The sequence below is a fragment of the Motacilla alba genome, chromosome 1, assembly GCF_015832195.1.
Source record: "Motacilla alba alba isolate MOTALB_02 chromosome 1, Motacilla_alba_V1.0_pri, whole genome shotgun sequence".
NCBI classification, from domain to species: Eukaryota; Metazoa; Chordata; class Aves; order Passeriformes; family Motacillidae; genus Motacilla; species Motacilla alba.
In genome coordinates, this window is record NC_052016.1 from 8430984 (window position 1) to 8452076 (window position 21093).

Consider the following 21093-nt stretch of genomic DNA (forward strand, 5'->3'; position numbering starts at 1 on the left):
TACCTTGAGACATTTGATAATCTTCCCTGCAAGTACAAGGAGGTGCAGATTCATGGTGTTTCATGCTCAAGAGAGGCATTGAAGCTCTGTAGGTGCTTCTGCCCTTTTTCCCTGACCCTAAAGAGAAGAGACACTGTCCCTGCATGGACATCTTGGCCTGGAAGTAGTTGGCTTCATTAACACAGTGTTTTAAGGACAGAGTGTGGAGATCAGGAGATCTTCCATGCCTGTAGGCAGGTCTTCTGAAGTTTAGGGAGAGGGGACTGCATTGTTAAGTAGGAAATGGATGCATTTTCCAAAGAAAACTTCAGAAATTTAGCTCTGGTGGCAAATGTTGCAAAGTTCTACCACCTCCTCGAGGAAAGCGTTAAAATCACAGGGGCATCAGGTGGGCTTGGAGCAGGATTTGCCAACTCCACAGCACCTCACTAAGTCTTCTGTGTGTATTTGGCAGTCAAGTAGCACTTGGGGTGTACTGGAAGTCCCAGTTCTGAAAGAAAATTCTATTCAGCTTGTATACATTAACTGGGGTGTGTGCCCCCCAGTACAAATCAGTTCTTCTCTGAGGTGGTGCTTGGCAGGGGTCTTTTCCTGTTCAAAGACAGGCATGTTTAGCACAACACAGTGAAGGTGGATTGTTTGCCTCAGCAAGAACTAATGTGTGGAGGATTTTTCAGGTACCTCAGTGGTCAGGAACACTCGTCTAGGTCACTGCAAACACTTTTTGGTCTTATTTGGTACTTTTCTGCCTGATGCTCTGTGGGCTGCTGCCAAGGCCCAAAGTAAGGAGGGTTGTTGCCCCAGTGCCCGTGCTCATGTCAATAGTTCAATTTATTTTTGCTTTTCTAGGAGCACACATCCTGGATTACCTTGTTGCTGTTTTCACTGACCTCCTGCACTCCCAGAGAGAACCCCTTGCTCTCTGCTTGATGTTCCAGCTCTATGACAAAGATCTCAAGTCCCTGAAAGTTGCTAAGTATCCTCAGCTCTACCAGTTTAACCAATACTATAAACTCTGGATACCCAAGCAATCCCAGGAGCCTGTGGTACGGAATACCTGGAGTAACTGAATTCTTGAGCCAGTACTTCTGTAAAAACCTCACAGTTTATAGAGGTTACTTTTCCATCAGAAACAGCATTTTTTATTGAGCTAATTCTGCATTTCTTGTTGATCACGTTGGGACACCAATTTGCTCCAGGGCTTTTCTCTGATGACACAAGAGGTCTTTGGTGTTCAGGACGTGATACCAGGGCTCAGGGGTCATACCCAGACTCCTCACCAGGCACAGCAGAGTCTGGTGCATGCTCTGGCCTCCGTTTACAGTGCCTGGAGTTTCCCCTGGGTGGGTTGAGGATCACAGGCCCCCTGGGCTGGGTTTGGTGAGTTTTTCTCAGTTCAGCAGTGAACACTACAGATTCCCCTGGGGACACTGCTGGACAGCTCTGTTCTAGCAGGACTGCACACTTGTGCTCCTGGAGCTTCAGCCTGAGTTCAGCTCAGAGCTCATCTCAAAACAAAGGTGGCTGAAGAGATTTTTGTTTCATACTCCTCACTGGTTTTCTCTTATGCTTTTTTTTTCACTTTAAACAGTTTAAAAACCACAAGGAGGTAAGCGAAGAACCTACTGTGGCACTGGATTCTGGATTTACTGCTTTGCTAAAGAGAGCCTATGAGAGAGGAAGCAATACCTTACTGGAAGATAGTGTTCAGACAAAATTGAGAGACTTGGCTTCCTGGCTCCCACCTGACCAGCTTTTGTTGGGAGTAAAGCATGTGCTGCTATACCTGAAATCCACAGTGGAGAACTTCAGCAGTGTAAGAGCAATATTGTAATAATATTATGGTTATGTTTCGTTTATTTTAAGGTAGAAGGTACAAATGACTTGGCTGTTAAAACTTAGGTTCCAGTTCTGTAGCTCTTTTTTCTCTACTTTGCTCTGAAGCTACACAGCACCATGCAAAACTGCACCTAATTTGTAAACAAATATCAGTTTTTCTGATTATTGAAGAGTGTTGGATTTACTTTGCATGTGTTACCTTACTGATGGGTGTGAGTGCAAATAAACTCAAGATTTTAATCCAGCCCTTGGATCTTCCTGAGAGGCCTTTCCAGAGAGTAAAATTCACTGGCCTGTGTAACTCCAAATGTCACAGTATAAATTAAAATCTATCAATGTTTATTTGGCAACCTGATACCTCTCTTAGAATCAGGTTTCTACATAGGGAAGTGGTTCCTTCCTCAAGAAGAAGTTGTAATCTAAGTAGTTCTTAGTTAACTCCTATTCCTGTTGTATAATTACCCTTCCACTGCCATTCTCCTCTTTTCTTCACTTCCAAGATGTTTTTATTTTCATAGGTTGGTAAAACTTTGGGTCCTCAACTCGTTGACCTTTATGTGGACATTCTGAGCATCTTGTTGTGCCGGGGCAATCAAATAAAGCAGGATCAGCAACAGAAACAGGAAGAGCATCAGGCTGAGTCGGATCTCTTTATGGATGAGGAGTCTCTGATGACAGAAGCATCTTCAAATGACAGGGTACCAAATCCCTTGATGCAGAGGCACCTATTTAGTATACTTTGATTTGATTGATTCTCTAGGGAGCAGTTTTGCTGAATAGAGAGGTGCTGTTAAGGTCTTGGAGGAGAATTTAGGAACATAAAGCATGTGGTCCAGCAGTTGCAAAACCACTGTCTGGAGATGTGACTCAGCTGCATCACCCACAGTCTCACCCCTGAGCTGGAACACAGTCAGGAGAGGTCCTGAAAGAGGTCACCTTTGCAGAAAAAGATGTATTCCCTCAGCCCAGTGTAATGCCTCGTTGTAAACATTATGTACTTGAGGAGTGAATTTTCCCCCTCTTTCATCTGTTCTGTGAATTTGTTATTATTATTATAATTGTATATATATGTAATTAGAATGTGTTGATGAACCCTAGAATATTCAGCTTTCCTCTGGAGATGAGCTTAGACATGTTTAGAATGTTCAGTATAACAGCATAAATGTTGGGAGAATTATATTAATGTGCTTGTAATTTATTAATATTTTTTATCCTCTGGCCAGCTAGTAGACAATTTAATGTTCAATAATTGTAATATTGTAATATTTCCAAGCTGTGGAAAATAGGCAGGTGAACGAGGTTTTTTTTTTATCCTGCCCTGTGATTATCCATTAATTGATACTGTTACCTCTGTTTGTTACAGACACTGGAGGATACACTCACCTTGATTTTCAGCCATCCTACACTGGAGAGCTGGTTCCTGGCCTTGGAGCTGCGCTCTATTCCTCAGCCTGGTTTGAACCCTGTCACTGTGAAGCTCCTGTCAGCTCATCTCAATTCTGGGGTGCTCCAGCTGCTGAAAACAGCTGCCCCCATCGTGCAGGGCATCACAACAGATCACAGACACGTGTTGTCCAAGTATTTCGAAGCTATCACTAAAAGTGTCCTGGAAGAGCTGCGGACTGTGGGGAGGGACAGAAGCCAGGTCTCTCCCAGGAAGTCTCACCAGCTGCAGGCTCTGGAGGAGCTGCACATGTACATGACTGCAGCTCAGCTGAAGGAGATCACTCTAACCATGCTGCAACTTCCTGAGATGAGCTTGACTGATCAGAAATCTGAAAAATCCCCTAAAAAAGGGAAGCAGTTAAACTTCTATGGACAAGTTTTGGTGAAGCTCCTTACAGACAGCTACCAAAGGCATCCCCGGCAAGGAGAATTTCTGCTATCCAGAGAGCACATTAAAGCTTTGGGGATATTGATGTCAGCATCGGCCAGCAAAGATTTGGAGGAAGTTTTCCTTCAGGCTCTCCAAAGTGAGCCAGTCCTTGCTCTCGCAGTTGGTGTCGAGGTTCAGGCTCACTGCCTTGCCCAGTGCTCACACACCTCCCTGGCCATTGTGGGTGTGCTGATCCAGCACTCCAGGACTCACTTGCTGCAGTTTGAGCTCTGGTGTCTGAGCAGTGCCACTGGGAAGTACCTCAGGAAACACATGGAGAACTTTCTTCCACTCATTAATGTGTATTTGCAATGCAGAGACCAGTATGGTTTCAGCCGACCTTCTGCAGGTAAAGGCACTGCTGAGCCCTGCTTGTGATTCAGGAGGCCAAATTCCCTGTTTAGGTCGTGCTGGTCTTAAGGTCTTGGAATCTTTACACAATAGATAAAGGTTATAAAACTTAGATGTCTGACCTCTAAGGACCCTGTTGGAAGTGCCTCTGCAGCACTAAAGGTGAAGAGCTGTTCTGAGTGTTGGCTGTTAGACTGAAGCCAAGTGCTCTTACAGTTACTGCTGCCCAGATTTCTCTTTTGGAGCCCTTATTTAATGCTTAGTGCATGTGAAAATCTGTCATTGTGCTTCTCTTGGTTTAGTGCAGGAGGTTAAACCTTTTGCTTAGGCACGGATGGAAGAGTGTCTGGAGTGTGCAATACCACGGCCAGATGGTTTTTGCAGAACCTGAGCTTTCACTTTTACAGAGCCCAAAAATTTTTTCTACAAATATCTCCAGCTGTGGGCTGGCTACAGTAATACCCTCCTAAACTGGCAGTCCAGAACTTTCCAAACCCACAGCAGCATTACTTCTGTGGACAAGTGATAAGACCTTGTTAGCACCCTGGGAAGTAGTGGATAGGTAAAGAAGTGAGCCTCTGTGTAGCACTTCTCTGTAACAGATTAGCAGCTGCTGTAGCATCATTTCTTAGAAACTGAGTAGTCTGGGCCTGGATTAGAAACTGATTTGGGATTAGTGTGTTGTTGTTTAACACCTGCAGGTGGTGGAACCTATGCTTTCTGCTCTCCCAACAGTTGTCTCAGCTGTCACACCCATCCTGAGGAAAGCCCTTTGGAAGGAGCTCTGCGCCGGGATTCAGGACGCTGGAGAGTCGCATGAGGCCTCTGTGAAACAGCAAATTCTTTCAAAGTTGTTGCCACCTTTGGAAAGCAAAGGGCTGCACAAACTAATGGACTGCCTTCCTGCTGCTCTGGAGAGAGCAGGGAATGAAGAGAGGTGGGTGTGGTGAGTGTGTGTGTGCCTCCCTCAGGGCTCAGTTTGTCCTGGGAAGCACTGTGATAGGAATGGGAGCAGTAACAGCATCCTCTCCTCAGACAATCTGTTGCTTTGTACTTTTTCAGCAAGACATCTTTAACATATACAAAACCAAGTTAAAATATTAATTTTAAAAAATCAGCAATTAAATAATCAATTAAAAAATCGACAACTATCTCTCTGCAGTTGGGCCCTGGCAGATGCCATATCCACAGTGCTTAAGAACTCAGACGAGCTGCCTTCCTGGAGGAGACATCTCTTGTCAGCCTGCATGAAGGGATTAGTTGCCATGTACAGCAGCAGTAAAGATGAAAGCAAGCAGGAAGTGGAGAGGTCCATGCTGCTGAGGCTTGAGGAATTACTGGTGAGACTTCTTACCTGCTTTGCCACAGTAGGACTGTATGCATATGTGTGATTGGGCAGTTGTAGATTTTGTAAATACAAATTGGGCTTGATTTCCTGTTTTATGGATTCTGGTTTCCATGGACTTCTAATAGCTTTTGCAGAGTCCTGATAATTCTTTATATGAAGCAATTTTATGTTCTTGATGATGGCTTTCTGGTAAGAATCCCCTTTGAAGACAGGAGTTTGAGGTATTTAGGAGTAAGAAATCAAAGGTTACCAGTGAATTTTTTTTTTTTTAATTAAAAATGGTGATAGAGATACTTCTGCCAAGCCCCACCTTCCATGCCATCTGAAGTCTGGGGCAAAAATCTGGTTGATCATAAATAGAAATGCAGACTTTGATCATGAAGAACAGTACTTTGTCACTCCCTCTGTGCTGTTCCCTTGGTTTGAGTTCAGTAAACATGGACTCCTGTGACTCATAACAGTGAAGGTCTCTTTCTCAAATTGAATGCCTTTGCCCTCTCACTGCCTTTTGCTGAGACTCCCTTGTAGGACCTGGCTGACTCTGCAGGCCCTGGGGACTGCTCAGTCCATGGGATGGACCTCTCATTGTCCATCCCATCCTGAGGGTGTTTCCAGCCTGGCGAGGTTGGCACGGGCATTCCCAGGACTGTTGGTATGTGCCGCTGTCAGTCTTCTCCAGACTGACTGGGCTGTTGTGGTTCCCAGCTCCTCAGGGCACATCAGTTGTAAGGAACACCTACTCCAGCCACCCCGTGTGCCACATGCAAAGCTTGGTTAGCTAAACCACACAGAAACCTGGTACCCAGTGTCCTGCTTTGACTTGTCAAGTTGCGATTCCTTTCACACTTCAGGAGTTTGAAGAGTTTTGAGCCACTGGGTTTTTGGAAGCTACAGCCCAGCTTGCTTTTTAATTCCATACAACCCCTGCTCCCAGACCAGCAAAACACTTGCAGTTTCCTTTGAACCAGGAATTAGAGTTGTTGTATCTAAGAGCTTTTTTCCCTGTTATCCTCTGATCACCCCACATGAGTGTTTGGCTTGCGTGTTCTTAGTGTGTCCCTTGAATAAAAATTGCTGTAGAACATCCATGTGCCAAATGTAAACCAGCACCTCTTTTTACTGCTGCACACAGTGTGTGGTTGAAGAAGTGGACCCAGATGACTGGTGCAGCCTTGTGAAGACAGGACTCAAGTAAGTGTTTTCATTTTCATTTGGTTTGGTTTTGCTAAGTTCATTTTCTTTGCCAAGTTCTCATTTCTTAAACAACTCTTAATTTCAAGCAGGTTTCCTTGGTTTTGGTTATGATCTGACTTCTCTGTGATCCTTTTCCCAAAGGTATCGTTACAGAGATGAAACATTTCTGAAGGTCCTGAATGTTGCCATCCAGTTACTGTACAGGAAAGAATCCTCACTCAGTCAGAGCTTAGTCAAGCTCTCCAAACTTCACATGATGGTCACACAGCACTCACTATTTCTGTCAGCCATCCTGAGATCAAGAGAAGAAGATGGCATGAACACCCAGACAAGAGGTATTTTTAATCATCTTCCCATACTAAATACAGTTAATCTTGTCTTTCTTGCATTATATTCTCTCCATCCAGTAACACACCCACTCATGTAAATACGTGCAGAGTTATTAACAGTTCCAGAATATTGGCATTTAAATTGTATCTCATACCATCCAAATGTTGCATTCATTTTATGCTGGTTTTAAACATTTCTGGTTTTAAAACTACTGGAAAGGTGGGTTTGGGTGTTTGTTTGTTTGTTTGTTTTTCTGGTATTTTTAACTCAGTTGAAGTCTTGGATTGATTCTTTTGGTTTCTGTGAGGCAGTTAGTGTAAGATCACTGAAGTGCACATAGGTCCAGTGATGTTTAAACCTGTTTTAAGATAGGTTGATGTTTACAGGAGATGTAAAGTTCATTTTGCAAGTTTTATCAAAAATGGCAACTTAAATTACGTGTATTTCATATTGCAGCCTTTCATGAGGAATATAAATTGGATTCTAGTTCGTGTGTAGGATTGGCTTTGTTTCTTCTTCACCGGCAACTGAAATCCTACCTCACCTTGAACCACATTTAATCTACATAGATCTCAGCTTTTCTCCACTGTACAGGGGTTTGAGATTCAGTGATTGAAGGAGCTGTGTAAGAAGAGGGGGGGGAAATTCTCAGGGCAGCATGTTGATAACAATTTTTTTGTTTATTGATGAGCAACATGTAAACAAGTTTTAAAGCACCTGAAAAGAGAAGAAAGGTCTTTAGAAGTCACCAATTTAGTGAAATTGAAAATAAGGAATAGATTTTGCGGCTTACTGTATGGATGTGTCTTACCTTTAGAGTGTATTTCTGTATATCAGCAGGATGGATTCTTTGAGGCCAGCTGCTGTTCCAGAAGCTTGGTGTCACGAGTGCATGCACTCAGGCTGGTCCTTTAGGAGCTCTTCAGTTTTGACATGTATTTTATATTCCTGCACATAACTAGGGTCAAAGCCCAGGCCTTTCCAGATACTGGGGGTAGAGAAATCTGGAATCAAGTCTTGGGTGTGCCACAGACAGCCTATTTGTTTTTGGGGAACCCAATCACTTACACTTTCTGCTTCTCAGTTACAGAGCAAAGGTGGATAGTTTTTGTACCCCACAGGACAGAGTTCCTGTGGCTCACAAACCACCTGCAGTGCTGAGCCCTGCTGGAACACACAGTGCAGGAGCATTTTGATATTTACTGCAGCTAGGGTGCAGGCTTCAGAAGTTTTTTGCTGTGAATCCTGGAGTCCTTGGGGAGGTTCCTTCCTGGGATGTCTGCCTTTCTCTGTGCAACTCCTGGGCTCATTCCAGATGCCCTCCTGTGGGAGGAGGGAGCGAAGCTGTGGCAGGATAGGGCACAGCACTCCTCTTTAACCAGAGAGCAGGTGTGTACCCATGGAGAGCTCCTGCAGAGTAGTGTGTTCCACATTGAGGACCTCACCTGGCTAAGTGACTTCTGTGTTCAGCTTGGGAATACTGTTTTAAGATGTTCCCTTGAGTTAAATGCATCAAAATCACCCTTCAGTGTATTGGGGAAATGGGCTGTGGTATCTCTAGAGATAGATGCTTATGTAAAATGTCCAGTGCTCTGTGTGCATCCATTTGGAGTGGGCCTTGGGGTGTTAGTTTGTGCTCTGTGTGATTGGGAGCTGCAGGGCTCAAGCTGTGCTTGTTGCAGAGGCGCTGGTGGACATTCTGCTGACAGCTGTGCAGCTCAGCCCCTCTCTGTGTGAGAGCAGTCACCTGCCAGTGCTGCTGGGAGCCTATGGGGCCACGCTCAGCACCGTAGGTGAGTTGCAGCCTGGCAAAGGCACTACCTTCTGCATCTTATTCTTGTGTCCACAGCTCACTAACTTTGGGTTCAATCTTGGGTTTTAGATCAGAAGATACTGCTGTTGCTTCAGTTGTATGAGAAGAATAATCAAAGTCTTATAAACTCCAGGTAAGCTGAACACCTTACTTTGTTGGGCAAACTACACGCAGGTAGTCTCACAACTGGTATTTTTCCAGGGTCTCGTTTTTAAATTAAGGACACAGTGAACAAGGTGAAACCTAAAGATGAATGTTGCTTTTGGAAACACTTTTACTACGTATTTCCTATTCTTAATGTAATTATCTTCTGTTGCCCAGACTTCTGTGTGTCTGTGGGTTAGATGAGGGAATGTCTCATTTCTGGATTCACTCACTCCATAATTGGGACTCATAATAGGGGTCTTCTCACAGATGAGAGGCTGAAACATAAGTCACTAGTGGACTTTTCCCTTTCCTGTGCCCAAGCAATCCACAGGAAAGTCTGTTGCCAACAATTGTGGTTTGGTTTGCCTTCCTCACGTGCACTTTGCTGTCTTGGAGGCAGGAGCAGAAATAGCTCCAGCAGTGCAAGAGCACTGGCTCAGGCAGCTGAGGCAGGTCTGGATTCCTGTCCCTTCATGCAGCTGCTGTCATTCTTACCTGCACTTACAGCTTAAATCCATAGGTGCCTCTGGATGGGTACGTTCTGACTTGGATGGACAGGGGAGGGCAGAGTGAGACACCTTCAGACTAAATTTGAAAAGCTTTGGGATGGTTGGAAAAGGTGTTGTCAGCGAAATGAGTTACAGTTTCAAGTGCCACAGGCTACTAACTACAAGTGAAGACAAAATTTCGTTCTAATTGATCTCCTCTGTAATTGCTTTTGGCTCTGTTGCCTAATGTGTCTGCCTTTAACAATGTTTAAGGATCCTGCTGTGGGGCCCAGCCGCTGTGGAGCATCACAAGACTTGCAAGAGTCTGGGGAAGTCCTTGTGGCAGCAGCCAAGCATGGAGGAGATTCTGTGTCTGCTGGATCGAGAGAAGATGATGAAGACGATTCTGTCCTTCCCTCAGCATCGCCGGCTGCTGCCATCACAGGTGCTTTTGGTTCAGCCTATCCATGGTTACCCTTCTTTGGAGATGCAGGAAGACCCTTGAGCCATTCATGTCTTGCATCCCTGTAAAACACAGCAGTTTGTTTCCATCAGGAGAATAATTTCCATTCACAAGAAGAGTTAGTTCTTCAGGAGCACTTTTCAAAGTAATTGCAAGATGTGGGCCATATGCTGGATTGCTTCTGTAGCTCTTGATGCTGGTCAGGGGAAATAGTTGTGGATATACTCTCATAATGAAAGTCAGGTTTAAACACAAGCATGTCTCACCCTGTGTTGCATTGTATTTTACAAGGTGTAGTATTAAGTGGTTTATAGTGGGATGAGGTGGTTGTGGAAGTTTGAAACCCAACTTGAAACTGGTGTTATTCCTTACAAATACTGGTTTGGATTTGGTTTCAGGGGATACAAGAGTCACTATATAAAGATGAAACAGTGAAGAGCCTTGATGACTTCTATGATCCTTGTTTTCTACTTCAGCTCTTCAGTGAACTGACCAGACCAGGTAAAGTGAGTGTTTCTGTTTGGTATTTAGTGTCAGATTGCTCTGCTGCAGGAGCTGCACCTGGAGCGCTGTAATCCCAGATCCAAGAGTTAATACCGCAAGGAATTTGTGCCTGACTTTAGAGGGAAGAAACAAACTACTGTGAGGGCTGTGACTGAACTGGCTGGAGATCTGGCCTGTTACAGAGCAGGGAAACTTCAGCCAACCCATTTTCCACCAGACAGATGGGCATGAGGCCAGTGTGTTTCACAAATAGGCTGGTGCTCTGAACTGTCAGCAAGTTTCTTGTCTGACATGACTCAGCTCTGCATGTGCACATCCCTGCTGTGCTCCATGGACACACTGTCCCTGGAGAGAGCCCTCAGAGGTCAAAGGGAGAAAGAAGCCTAAGGGATTTCCTAACCAGCTCTCTCCCTGTGTTGGTTATGGTTAAGCACTGTGTAGTTACAGCTAGATTTGGCTTTCCACAGCAATAATGTTAGAAGCAATTGGCAGGCTATTAGTGTCTGTCAGTGAAATCACACTCACAGCCCTTTGTTCACCCAGACCCCTGCAAGTACAGCACCTCTTTGGGTGTGCTTAGCCTGTCCTTAGCTATGGTTTGAACTGCTCTGTGTAATCCTGGCAGCAGGAAAAGAACTGTCTTCAAGTCCTCTGAGGAGAAAAGGTAGCAGAGCTATCTGGCATTCTGCAGTTGGAGGGATCTTAGACAATCCAGTTAATGCTGGGCCTTTGGGGTGTGCAGGGAGGAAGAGCATGGACAGCTGGTGTCTTTGGAAGCTAGTGCTGATAGCTGGAGAAAGAATACTCTGCCAGCACCACTCACCCCGTGGAGGGAGGGATTTGGTGTCTGTGGCAGCCCCAGCAGCACTGCAGCTAGTTGGTGGCTGCTGGTGTGGGAAGCACCAAGCTTGAGGGAATTGCTGTACATCGTGTTCTTGTGGAGCTGTAAAGACAGTGGCTGTCCTGAATCTGAACCTTGAGGGGAGAAAACAGTCCTCTTAGCTTCTCCACACAGAGTGAGAGTCTGTGTCCTAAGAGGGGCATTTTTAAAGGGCCCAAATGATTTATGAGTCCCGGTCCCATGGAGCTTGTAAACCATGTCAGCTGCTCTTGGAATTCCCAGTTCTTTATTTATTTGCTCTTTGTCCTGGCTGCACAGTGCCATCAAAATACATAAGCATGGACTTCTTGCACAGTGTTTAGTGCTCACTGAGAAAAAAGTAAGTCTGGGGTTGGGCAGATAGCAAGTTCTATCTATCTTTAGCTCTGATAAGCATCTTATGGAAAGCTTTTCCATTCTGGTTCTCAAGGTCCTTTAAATAAGCTGTATGTCAGACATAGAATTAAGTTGGGGTGCTTCTCTAATAAGAGCTTGTTGTTTTATGTCAGTTTTGGAACACATTCTCCAGGGGCAGCAGGATGGAAAATATTACCACTGCGTGTTTTCAGTGAAGGAAAGTTTTCCAAATAAATCTTCCTGTGGCCTGCTGAAGTGAGAACCTTGGATTTCATTCTGTGGCACTCTGCCATGGTGTGAATGGTTAGCGCACATCAGCAGCTCCCCAGAGCTGCAGCCTGAAGGAGGGCAGAGTGGTGGCCCTGGGACAAATGGCAGTGGCTGGTGAGGAAGTGGAGACCCTGCTTGAGTTGGCAGTAAGAAACTGCCAGGCATGAAATTGAGTTTTAGTAGTTCTAGTAGTAGAGAAAAAGATGAGAGAAATAGCCCAGGTGCTGGTACAGGGACAGAAATAATGTGTGATTTTTTAAATGTAGTTTTATATGTACATACCTATATATACACATGCACATATATATATACATATTTACACACACACTAGTCTGTGTGGGCAGTGATAGGGGAGGAAGTCGGTGGACCAAATGTAGGTAAGATTGCAGTCCCTTCTTAAAGAGGAATATTTGTTTCTAGAAACTTCCTCTTGACCTTCAGTGTGAATGACAAGAAAATACATCAGTATTATTGCTAAACTAATGGTATATTTGTAGCTGGTAAAATACCACTGAGGTGCCATTGTGCTCCATTCCTGGAGATACGGTGGGAGGTTCACACCAAGTCATTTCTAGCCATTAGTGAGTGGAAATGGCAGCAACCCTTCAAAACACTCAGAACACAAGCCCTTAAAGGAGAAACTCCAAATCCTGATGGCAAAATGCTGGGAAAGCTAAATGCTACATTGAAGGGTATGTTTCCTCTTTTCTCTTGGGCTGGTTTCTGGTCATTGCTGGATTTTGTTTTACCTAGAAGGGCTCAGGGGTACAGCTGAGTACTTGGCTCAGGGCATGCCCTACCACAAGAGTCACTTGTGCCTGCACAGGGACACCTGCTGTAGTTTATGGGCTATTTATGTGTTATTCTCTCATCCTTTCTGTTACAGGAGCTTTTTAGTGCTGGTCTTTTAGGCACCCTATAATGCTCTGGAGAGATGAATTTTCCCTCTTGTTGTTCTTTGTACTCAGCTTTCCTGAAACAGTGAGATACAAAGATGTCTTTGCAGAATTTACCCCTAACTTTGCATGGTCTGCTGGGCAGGGTCATCCCTGTCTCACGTAAATGAGAGCAGCCCCATGAATTTCAGCTCAGGTAAAGAATTCCTGTTCAGAGTGAATTGCTGAAGCCCTTTGTCAGCTGGAGGAGCCTTCATGCACTGAGGTCATAGTTTGTGGGGGTAGAGCCAGAAATGGGTGCTCATGACCAGGAGTGTTAAGGATTAAAATGCTGTTACACACACTGGGACGTGTCAGTGCTAACGCACCGGGTGCTCTCTGCTTCTCTTCCCCATCCCCTCACAGAGTGTGTGGTGGCATGTCACAAGTTTGTGGAAGTCAACGCCCTGGGTCTCACAGTGGCTGCCCTGAGCAGCTACGACCCCAACATGAGAGCAGCTGCGTATTTTGTCCTGGCTTCCTTCCGCTCCCATCTGGAAGGGGCTCGCTTTCGAGAGAAGAGCCAGGTAAGCCATTGCCAGTTTGGCAGGTGAGACCTTGTAGGTCATGGATGTGGGTGGGAGAGATGTTGCCTTGCTCATCCACCTACATGCATGTGGTGAGACAGCTAAAGTAACATTTTTATCCTCTCTCCCATTGTTTTTCTTCTACTGCTTTGTGTTTCCTCCTGTTATAACCAAGGGACAGAGAAAGGGGAAAATATGTTTTAGGAATTCTTGGGACTTTAGTATGTAGGAATGGAAATCCTGATGGAATTGATATTTGACCTGGATGGCCCATGAAATGTCCTGTGCTGTGCTTCAGGCTTCTCTCCCTGGGCTCTTGCAGTTGCTGTATCTCTTGGATGCTGTGCAGAACGGAATCAGGCAGCCAAACCTCAGGTTCACCTTCTCCCTGACCCTCTACATTGCCCGTGTGGCGCAGCAGATCCTGAAGCCAGGTACTGGACCCTAACTTTCTGCGTGTGTCACTGCTGGGGTGAAAAACAGAGCCTTGGGGAGTGTTGGTCTCCTCACCTGCTTTGTGCTCATGCACTCTTCACTGAGCTTTTTGTTCTGGGGAAGAGAAGGGGAGGGTGGGCAGCAATCGAGTGAACCTCAGAGCAAAGGCCTTCTGCAGTTGCTGGGCTGTTCTCCTCTCCCAGCTTGGAACACTGCACACTCACTACAGCTTTGATGTATTGTCTTCCGTGGTTGTGGATTGGGAGCATTGTCCTCCTCCACAATGCCAGCTTTTTCTCTTCACAGAGGAGCACATGTACATAAAGGTAAACAGATTCCTTCTGTCACACCAGTATTTGGACCTGAGGAAGGTACCAGGTTTTTTCCAGCTTTTCTACAGTTTTGACTTGGAGGTAAGAGTCCCATTTCAGGTATCCAGTAATTCTTCAGAAATGTATTAAAAACAGCTGGAAAAGTACAATGAAATCTCATTCTCCCATAGGTAGTTAGTTAGAGGTATCTTTCTGATGTTTCATATTGGAATGAAAAATGTTATTTCTGTGGGGTTTTTGTTGTTTTCTTAATACCAACACACAAGGAGTCGTGCTGTGTATGCTTTGTGAGCACGTCGTGCTGTGTATGCTTTGTGAGCACAATAAACTGAATATTCTGCCCCAGCTAGCTACAATTCCTCTTTGAGTTTAGATTAGTAATGTTGAGTTCAACTGAACTACTTTAGGAACAGCAATTTCTAAAATTCCATTGCCACTGCATGTTTGGGCTGCAGGCTGACTGTTCCCTATTGATGTTAGTGATTAAATTTGATAGGAATGGAAACTGAGAAGTCCAGAACAAGCTGTGGTAAGCCCTGAGCTGACACTCAGAGGAAACCAGGGTTTTGTGCTCTTAGGAGCAGGTATTCTTTGGAAATGTCTGAATGTCTCATGGTGGTATTTTTATTTGTGGCTTCCAGTACAAAACAGAGCGTGAGTGGATCCTCAGATTTCTTGGGGAAGGGCTGCGTGACAAACATTGCTATGAGCTTTATGACTACCAGAGGATTTTCCAGGTCATTCTATCCTTTTTCCACAGTCCTTTGTGTGATGAGGGCTCCCAGGTAAGAATTAAGAAAGAAAGTTCCAAAAAACCCCAAACCACAGAGGTTTGCTTGGCTTCGAGATCTCAAGTACAAACCAGAAAGGAACAGCTGACTCTGCCTTGGCCCTCTTGAAAATCTATTCCTTATTGGTTTTGTGTATGTGTGGAGGGGGAAATAATTGCTTGTGTCTAAACCAGTCCCATCCTTATCCCCTGAAACTGGAGCAGGTTCCTGCCATCACGGAGCCTCATGTGGGTGCCGTGGTTTTGCTGCTACAGTCGGGGCCTTTTCTTTTTTTTGGGATCTCTATTCCCCAGGCAGCGCATTGGTTATCTGAGCAGTGCTTCAGCAGGAGCTCTCAGGTTTGGGAGCATCCACCCTGAGTATTTCAGGTATCAAAACCTTGGACAAAAAGATAAAATTGTCTTGCTACCTGAATACTTCTTGTAAGAGTAGCACCTGTGGTATGAAGCTTTAAAGGGAGAATGTCTTTCCTTCCCTGGAGTTGCTGAGAACAGGTGGTGTTCATTTTACCTCGAAGTTAATCAGATACCAGCCAAATTGCTAATTTTAAGTTAGATAATTAGATCCTGCCTGTAAAAGAACAAGTTACATTTTCTGTTTCAGCGTCGTATTCTGGACATATTGCAAAGTGCTGCCCGTGTCACCAGAGCTGCCTATGAGCTGGTACAGGATCACAGCCTCCTCCCATGGGTCCTGCACAGCTTAGAGAAAAGGTAATCAGAGAAGTACAGGAGAAATGGGAACCATTTTCCTGTCCACAGTGGAAGAATCATGTGGCTAAGGATGAAAGCAAGGGTGACAGACATAGAGACAGGGGCACCAAGGGCAGAACTGGCAGAACTTGCTGAACTCTGAGGTGTCCCTTGTGTTTTTGAGAACAGAAGCAAGATGCTTTCAGGCTGTGGTAGGAGGGATGGTGGTGGGGGGGCTTTGTGATTTGGAAATCACTTCCTTGAAAAGCTGAAAAAGCAAAATGGAACTTTGTGCTGGTGTCTTTACCTTTTAAATTTCAAGCACCCTCAGTTCACATCCTGTCGCAGGACCTGCTGCACAGGAAGTGGCACAGCAATGGCTTTGAACTGTCTAGAACATTCCTCCTCCCCTTGCCTTTCCCTCACAAAAACATCTCTTCTGCATACATAGAGTGCCCTGGCAGGTTCAGGCAAGTGCACCAAAAGTGCGCTACAGTATGGTCCCCTGCAGGTGATGGATCCCACCAGCTGCTGGTGAGGATCTGCCTTTCAAATGTGGTTTTCTTTTCTTTTATTTTATTTATTTTGTTTGTTTGTTTGTTTTGTTTTGTTTTTCAGGTTTCTGGAGAACAAGGTGATACATAAAATTATTTCCTTAGTCCATACCCTGTGGCAGACAAATTTAGGAGGCAAGAGAAAAAACAAGACTCAATCCCAGGAGAACAGGAAACTTCTTCCTATTCAGCTTGTAAATGAATTTCTGTGTGTTTTGGTCACGTTAATCAAACATATTCGGTAAGTGCTTTGTTTTCTTTCTTATTTTAGTTGGTTTGCATTTCATCCTCTGCCCAGTATGAACCTTATTAAGGCCAGGAAGATTCTTTATCTCTGTGAGATGGATGGCTCTTTTTACCTTCAGTATGTGGGCTGAGTAATGAATTTGGATGAGATTTCTCTGACAGGAGGATTTAGGTGTTTGAATACATGGGGAATAAAGTAAAATGTGATGCACAGTTGCTGGCAAGTCCTTTGTCCTTAATTCCTGGCCCTTCTGACAGCAGGGATTAAGAACTGTATTGATGAATTAGCATGCATGGCGCTTGTGTTTTCTTTTGACAGGACTAACATAGATCTGGGCAAGCTGGCTGAGTTGTTGGGCACCCTCAGCTCTGTGCTGGAATACCGTGCTGCTGTTGCAGAGGCTTTCAGGGAGATGAGGCGTTTCACGGTCAACGACAGTGTCCTCTCCAGCAGGGAGCTGCTGCTGCTGCTGCACAAGTGGAGCCTTGTCAGCGAAGACCTGCAGCTGCAGGAGGACCTGCAGGCCCTGGCTCAGAAGTACCAAAACAAAGAATTGCTCAGTAAGTGCTGAAATACTTCAAGGAAGGCGTATTTTGTTGTAGCTGTTACAGACCAGTGGTTCAAGTGAGGCAAACTTCTCTGGAAGTAGTCCTAATGCCTTCTGTCAGACTGATGTACCTTGAGGGAGGAGGGAAGGAAAAGGAAAGGCATTTTTCAGTTCTTCCTTGTGGTGATTTTGAGCCTTGACACAATTTGGAAGCTTTGGAGAAACACAGTTTATGAAGGGAAAGAGCTTTAAAATGAAACTTAGTGGCAAATCAGGCTTTCAGTCAGGCTTTGAAAAAGGGTATTTTTTAATGAAATCTTAAGAGAAAAACCAGTGCCTGGAGGCTTTGTGCTCAAAGGTGTGAATCATTCTGACCTGGATGGGGATCTGAAAGCGATGTGTAAGTGAAAACAATAAAAAAATAGAGCAAGAGAAAGTTAATAGTTGGCATCTCTTGTTGTCACCAGGTTTGAAGAAAGGAAAAAAGCCAGGACTTGTGTGACTTCTCTTGTTCTCTCTGTGAACAAAAAGTACAAGGGACTTGGGAGTGGGAGGTCTTAAAACAACACTGGTTTCCTGCAGCAGCAGCTGCTTTTGGGGCACATGAAAGCTTCTGTAGGTTTGTTTAAATGTTCTTTATCAGTTAAGAAAGTATCTTGTATTTAAGGGATTCTGTAAAAGCTTTAGCTCTTCTTTTTTTCACCCTTTAACACTCCTCAGAAATGCCTAAAGAGGGTTTTTGGAGTGATGCCTGTAACTTACTGCGTGTGTGGGTTGTGTTGCTCCAGACTTCAGGAGCTTCTGTTGTGTCCAGGCTGGGTGATCCAGTTTGGAACAGGGTTCCTGCCTGGAGTCCCTGGGAGCTCCCGGAGCCTCTTTGAACAGTGCAGGCTCCATGAGGCTGCTAAATGAGGCTGGTACTCGACATTGTAACAACTGAATCAACACAGGAGAGAACCTTACTTGCACAGTTTTGTACCAGGAAAATCCATTGTAGTATCTGATGTTTGTTTTGGTTATGTTCTTACAGAAAATATTAAAGACAAGAACAAACCTCAAGCCTCATCTCCTGGGTATCGTCACACTCGGAAAAGGAATGAGGTGGGAGAAGATGACCCTGCTGCAGACATGGATGTGTCTGAGCTGGAGAAATGCAGAGAGCATCTGAATTCCATACTGGCCCACTGGGACCCTGATTTCCCAGCACCACCCTCCACAAAGGGAGGGGAGACTCTCAGAGCCGGTGAACCTGGGGGTGAGGCAGTGGCTGTCACCTGTGCATCCATTCATCTTGTCACTAAGTGGCTGGTGAGGTCCCTGGCTGGGCAGAGCCCCCTCGGGGAGCAGGACGTGTCCCCAGTGCTGAGGTGGCTGCGGAACCGTGTGCTACCACACCTGGTGGCCGTGCGGGAGATGCTCGGGGATGAGACACTGAGGAACAACCTCTTCAAGCTTTACACCCAGCTCTGCCAGGCCAGCAGCACCTCGGCTGGGCTCTCCAGGCAGCTCGCTGGGCTCACTTCCATTATGCTCCAGCTCATGGAGGAGCAGGGCCTGTCCAGCACCTTCCACGAGCTTGTGAAATCTCTGTGCCTGTCAGCAACGGTGGGAGAGGATGCGGACAAGACAGGTGACTTGACTTGTTGTTTTCACTCATGTTACGAGGCAGTGGTGGGAGAAACCAGGAAATTCCATGGCTTTTTTAATCCATTAAATCAGTTCTCCCATATCCACCCAGGCTTATGGCTGCCCAAAACAGAAGCTGTGTCTTTGGTGGGATGGGGGTAGGGATGGGCAGCACAGAGCATGGTCACACTGGGAGGTTTCTGACACTACAACACTCCCACTCCCTCTAAGAAACTTCCCTTTCAGGGACTAAAATGGAACAAAAGGTATAAAAGAAATATAATTCCAAGAGGGAAAATAGCCTGCAAAAAAAACCAAGTCCACATCGCCTGGGTGCTTATCCCTATTGCTGGTCAATAAGAGCATCTGACAGATGCTTTATTTAACAGGAAAATGGTTCATTCCTTCTTGTGAGTAGGATCGTTGGCTTTGCATGGGCAAAGCCACTCCAGATTTTCCAGCTAGGAAAAGAGTGAGGGAACTCCTTTAAAACATAGTCCTGGAGGTACCGAGCAGCTTGGCTTGGTAATGCTGTGGGGAACTAGAAGAATATCTGTTCTGATCTTCCTCTCACCTTTCTTCCACAGCTGTTTCTGTATTCCTGACTTCCATTTACATCGGGGACACGTGGCTTGGAGCACAGGAGCCGGATATGTTACTTACCCATGTCAGATTGGTCTGCAGTAGTGCAGATTATGAATTACAGGATGACTCGGACACTCAGAAACAAGGGGAAGAAACTCTTATGTCTCTTTGCAAAAAAATTTGGCTACATCAGGGCAATAATTCAGGGGACTAACACTTCATCTCTAACTTTCTTCTGTGCTCAGTCCTCATCGCTGGGAGCTGTGAAAGCCCCCTGAGCTGTTCTCATGCAGACCTACCTTGTTTGGTCAAAAAAATCAGTATTTTATTACTGTGTGCAAACTCAGGGGGAAGATTTTATTCCATATCTCTCAGAGGAACATTAAAGCTCCAGCTTCCCTTTTCTTGAACAGTTTGAGAGACGATAATACTTATGTAATTTTTGTTACAGGCATTTTTATCTTTTTGAAGAACCAGAAAGACTGTTTGTGCCTGTGTGTGCCCTTGATATCCATCCTCTCTCTAATACAGGATGGGAAAAAAGGCTGCAGAGCTTCCTACAATGGGGTGCGAGTGCAAAGAACGAGGAGACAGCGGAAGACTGGCTCAGGAATCAGGACGGTTTTCTTGGGTTTAAAAAGCTTGAATGGCACTTCAAGATGTTTATATCAGACCTGGTTTATTTTTATTATTCTTTTTTTAATTAAAAAAAAAAAAGCCCTGATCCATTGCTGTTGCTGCCATGTGTGACAAAAACCCATCTTCCCTCTGCCTGGAACAGCTGAGAGATGGAGCTAAACCCCGAAGGATTTTCTGCTCAATGATTATCCCTGAGTTTTCGTGGGAATTCTCTGAGCAATCTGGTAGATTGTGCTTGAATGTGGCCGTGAGGGTAGTTGAGCACGGCAGTCCAGCTCTGCGACCCGCAGTGCCAGAGCGAGAGCCTTTGAAATGTCATGCAGGATGCATTTATCCAATGGAATCCCGGCTGTGTGCTGTGCCCGGGCCCTTTGTACAAAGAGGGTACGGGGAAAAACCAGAACTGCACGTTGCTTGTGATATGTATGGAATTTTGGGGGGTTTAAATAAAAATGAGATGCAAATGAGGGAATTGCTTCTACATGTAAATATTCTTGTCCTACAGGAGCCATCAGCTCTGTCCCGAGAGGTGAGTTAAAATTATATTTCTTTACAAACCCGTAAGCCTTTAGAGGCTGCAGTGTGTGTCATGTAGAATTCCTAAGAGCTGCCATCAGGAAATCTGTGAGCCGAATCTAGCTGAGCTCGGCCGAACCAGTTTTGGGTAAGTTCTAATGGGATTTTAAAATTTATTCAGTTAGGTTTATTTGAGTTTCTGATAGGGTGAAGTGTTGTGGGATCTCTGAGGCTCTGTTTTTATGTGTTGTGCTGGGATGAGCGCGTACCGGTGCCGACGAGGGTGTAGTATTTTTGTGGTTCTGATGTGTTGGGTTAGTGAATTAATGTGGTTCAATATATAGTTTAAATAGAAAGAAATGTAAATTTAAAAATAAATATAAAATTATGACGGCAAACATGAATATAGAAAACAAATAGATAAATACATAAAACTATAATATATAGTATATTATTGTAACATAAATATAGTCTATTATATGTACAAAAATATATAAATATAGATGGTAAATATAAAAATAATTAAATATAGTTTAAAATAAATTGGGTTTTTTTTTGTTTTAGTAGGTTATAGACAAGTTTTTATAAATAATATAAAAATAAATAACAAAAATATAAATCCAAATATACAAATATAATATATATACTGATATCTATAAACATTAAATATGAATATATATAATAGAAATATATAATATAAAGCTAGTATATATATTATTATATAATGCATTTTCTATAATATATATCTATAAATAAAAATAAATGTAAATGTTAATATAATTATGAAAAAATACAAATTTATGTAAT

The 21093-nt window shown here is 44.4% G+C and overlaps 1 protein-coding gene across 1 annotated transcript in view; it reads left to right on the forward strand.

Moving 5' to 3' along the window:
* URB1 (URB1 ribosome biogenesis homolog) overlaps nt 1-19848 on the forward strand; it is a 39735-nt gene extending 19887 nt beyond the window's left edge. The window contains exons 19-39 of the mRNA XM_038144082.1: nt 850-1046; nt 1592-1816; nt 2358-2537; nt 3203-4064; nt 4802-5003; nt 5229-5406; nt 6547-6605; nt 6750-6943; nt 8621-8731; nt 8821-8884; nt 9660-9831; nt 10248-10350; nt 13162-13322; nt 13645-13756; nt 14064-14170; nt 14731-14874; nt 15484-15593; nt 16191-16367; nt 16692-16933; nt 17951-18550; nt 19134-19848. Coding sequence (XP_038000010.1) covers nt 850-1046; nt 1592-1816; nt 2358-2537; nt 3203-4064; nt 4802-5003; nt 5229-5406; nt 6547-6605; nt 6750-6943; nt 8621-8731; nt 8821-8884; nt 9660-9831; nt 10248-10350; nt 13162-13322; nt 13645-13756; nt 14064-14170; nt 14731-14874; nt 15484-15593; nt 16191-16367; nt 16692-16933; nt 17951-18550; nt 19134-19345 — 4412 coding nt within the window. The 3' untranslated portion in view covers nt 19346-19848. The remainder of the gene's footprint in view (nt 1-849; nt 1047-1591; nt 1817-2357; nt 2538-3202; nt 4065-4801; nt 5004-5228; nt 5407-6546; nt 6606-6749; nt 6944-8620; nt 8732-8820; nt 8885-9659; nt 9832-10247; nt 10351-13161; nt 13323-13644; nt 13757-14063; nt 14171-14730; nt 14875-15483; nt 15594-16190; nt 16368-16691; nt 16934-17950; nt 18551-19133) is intronic.
* The last annotated feature ends 1245 nt before the right edge of the window (nt 19849-21093 follow it).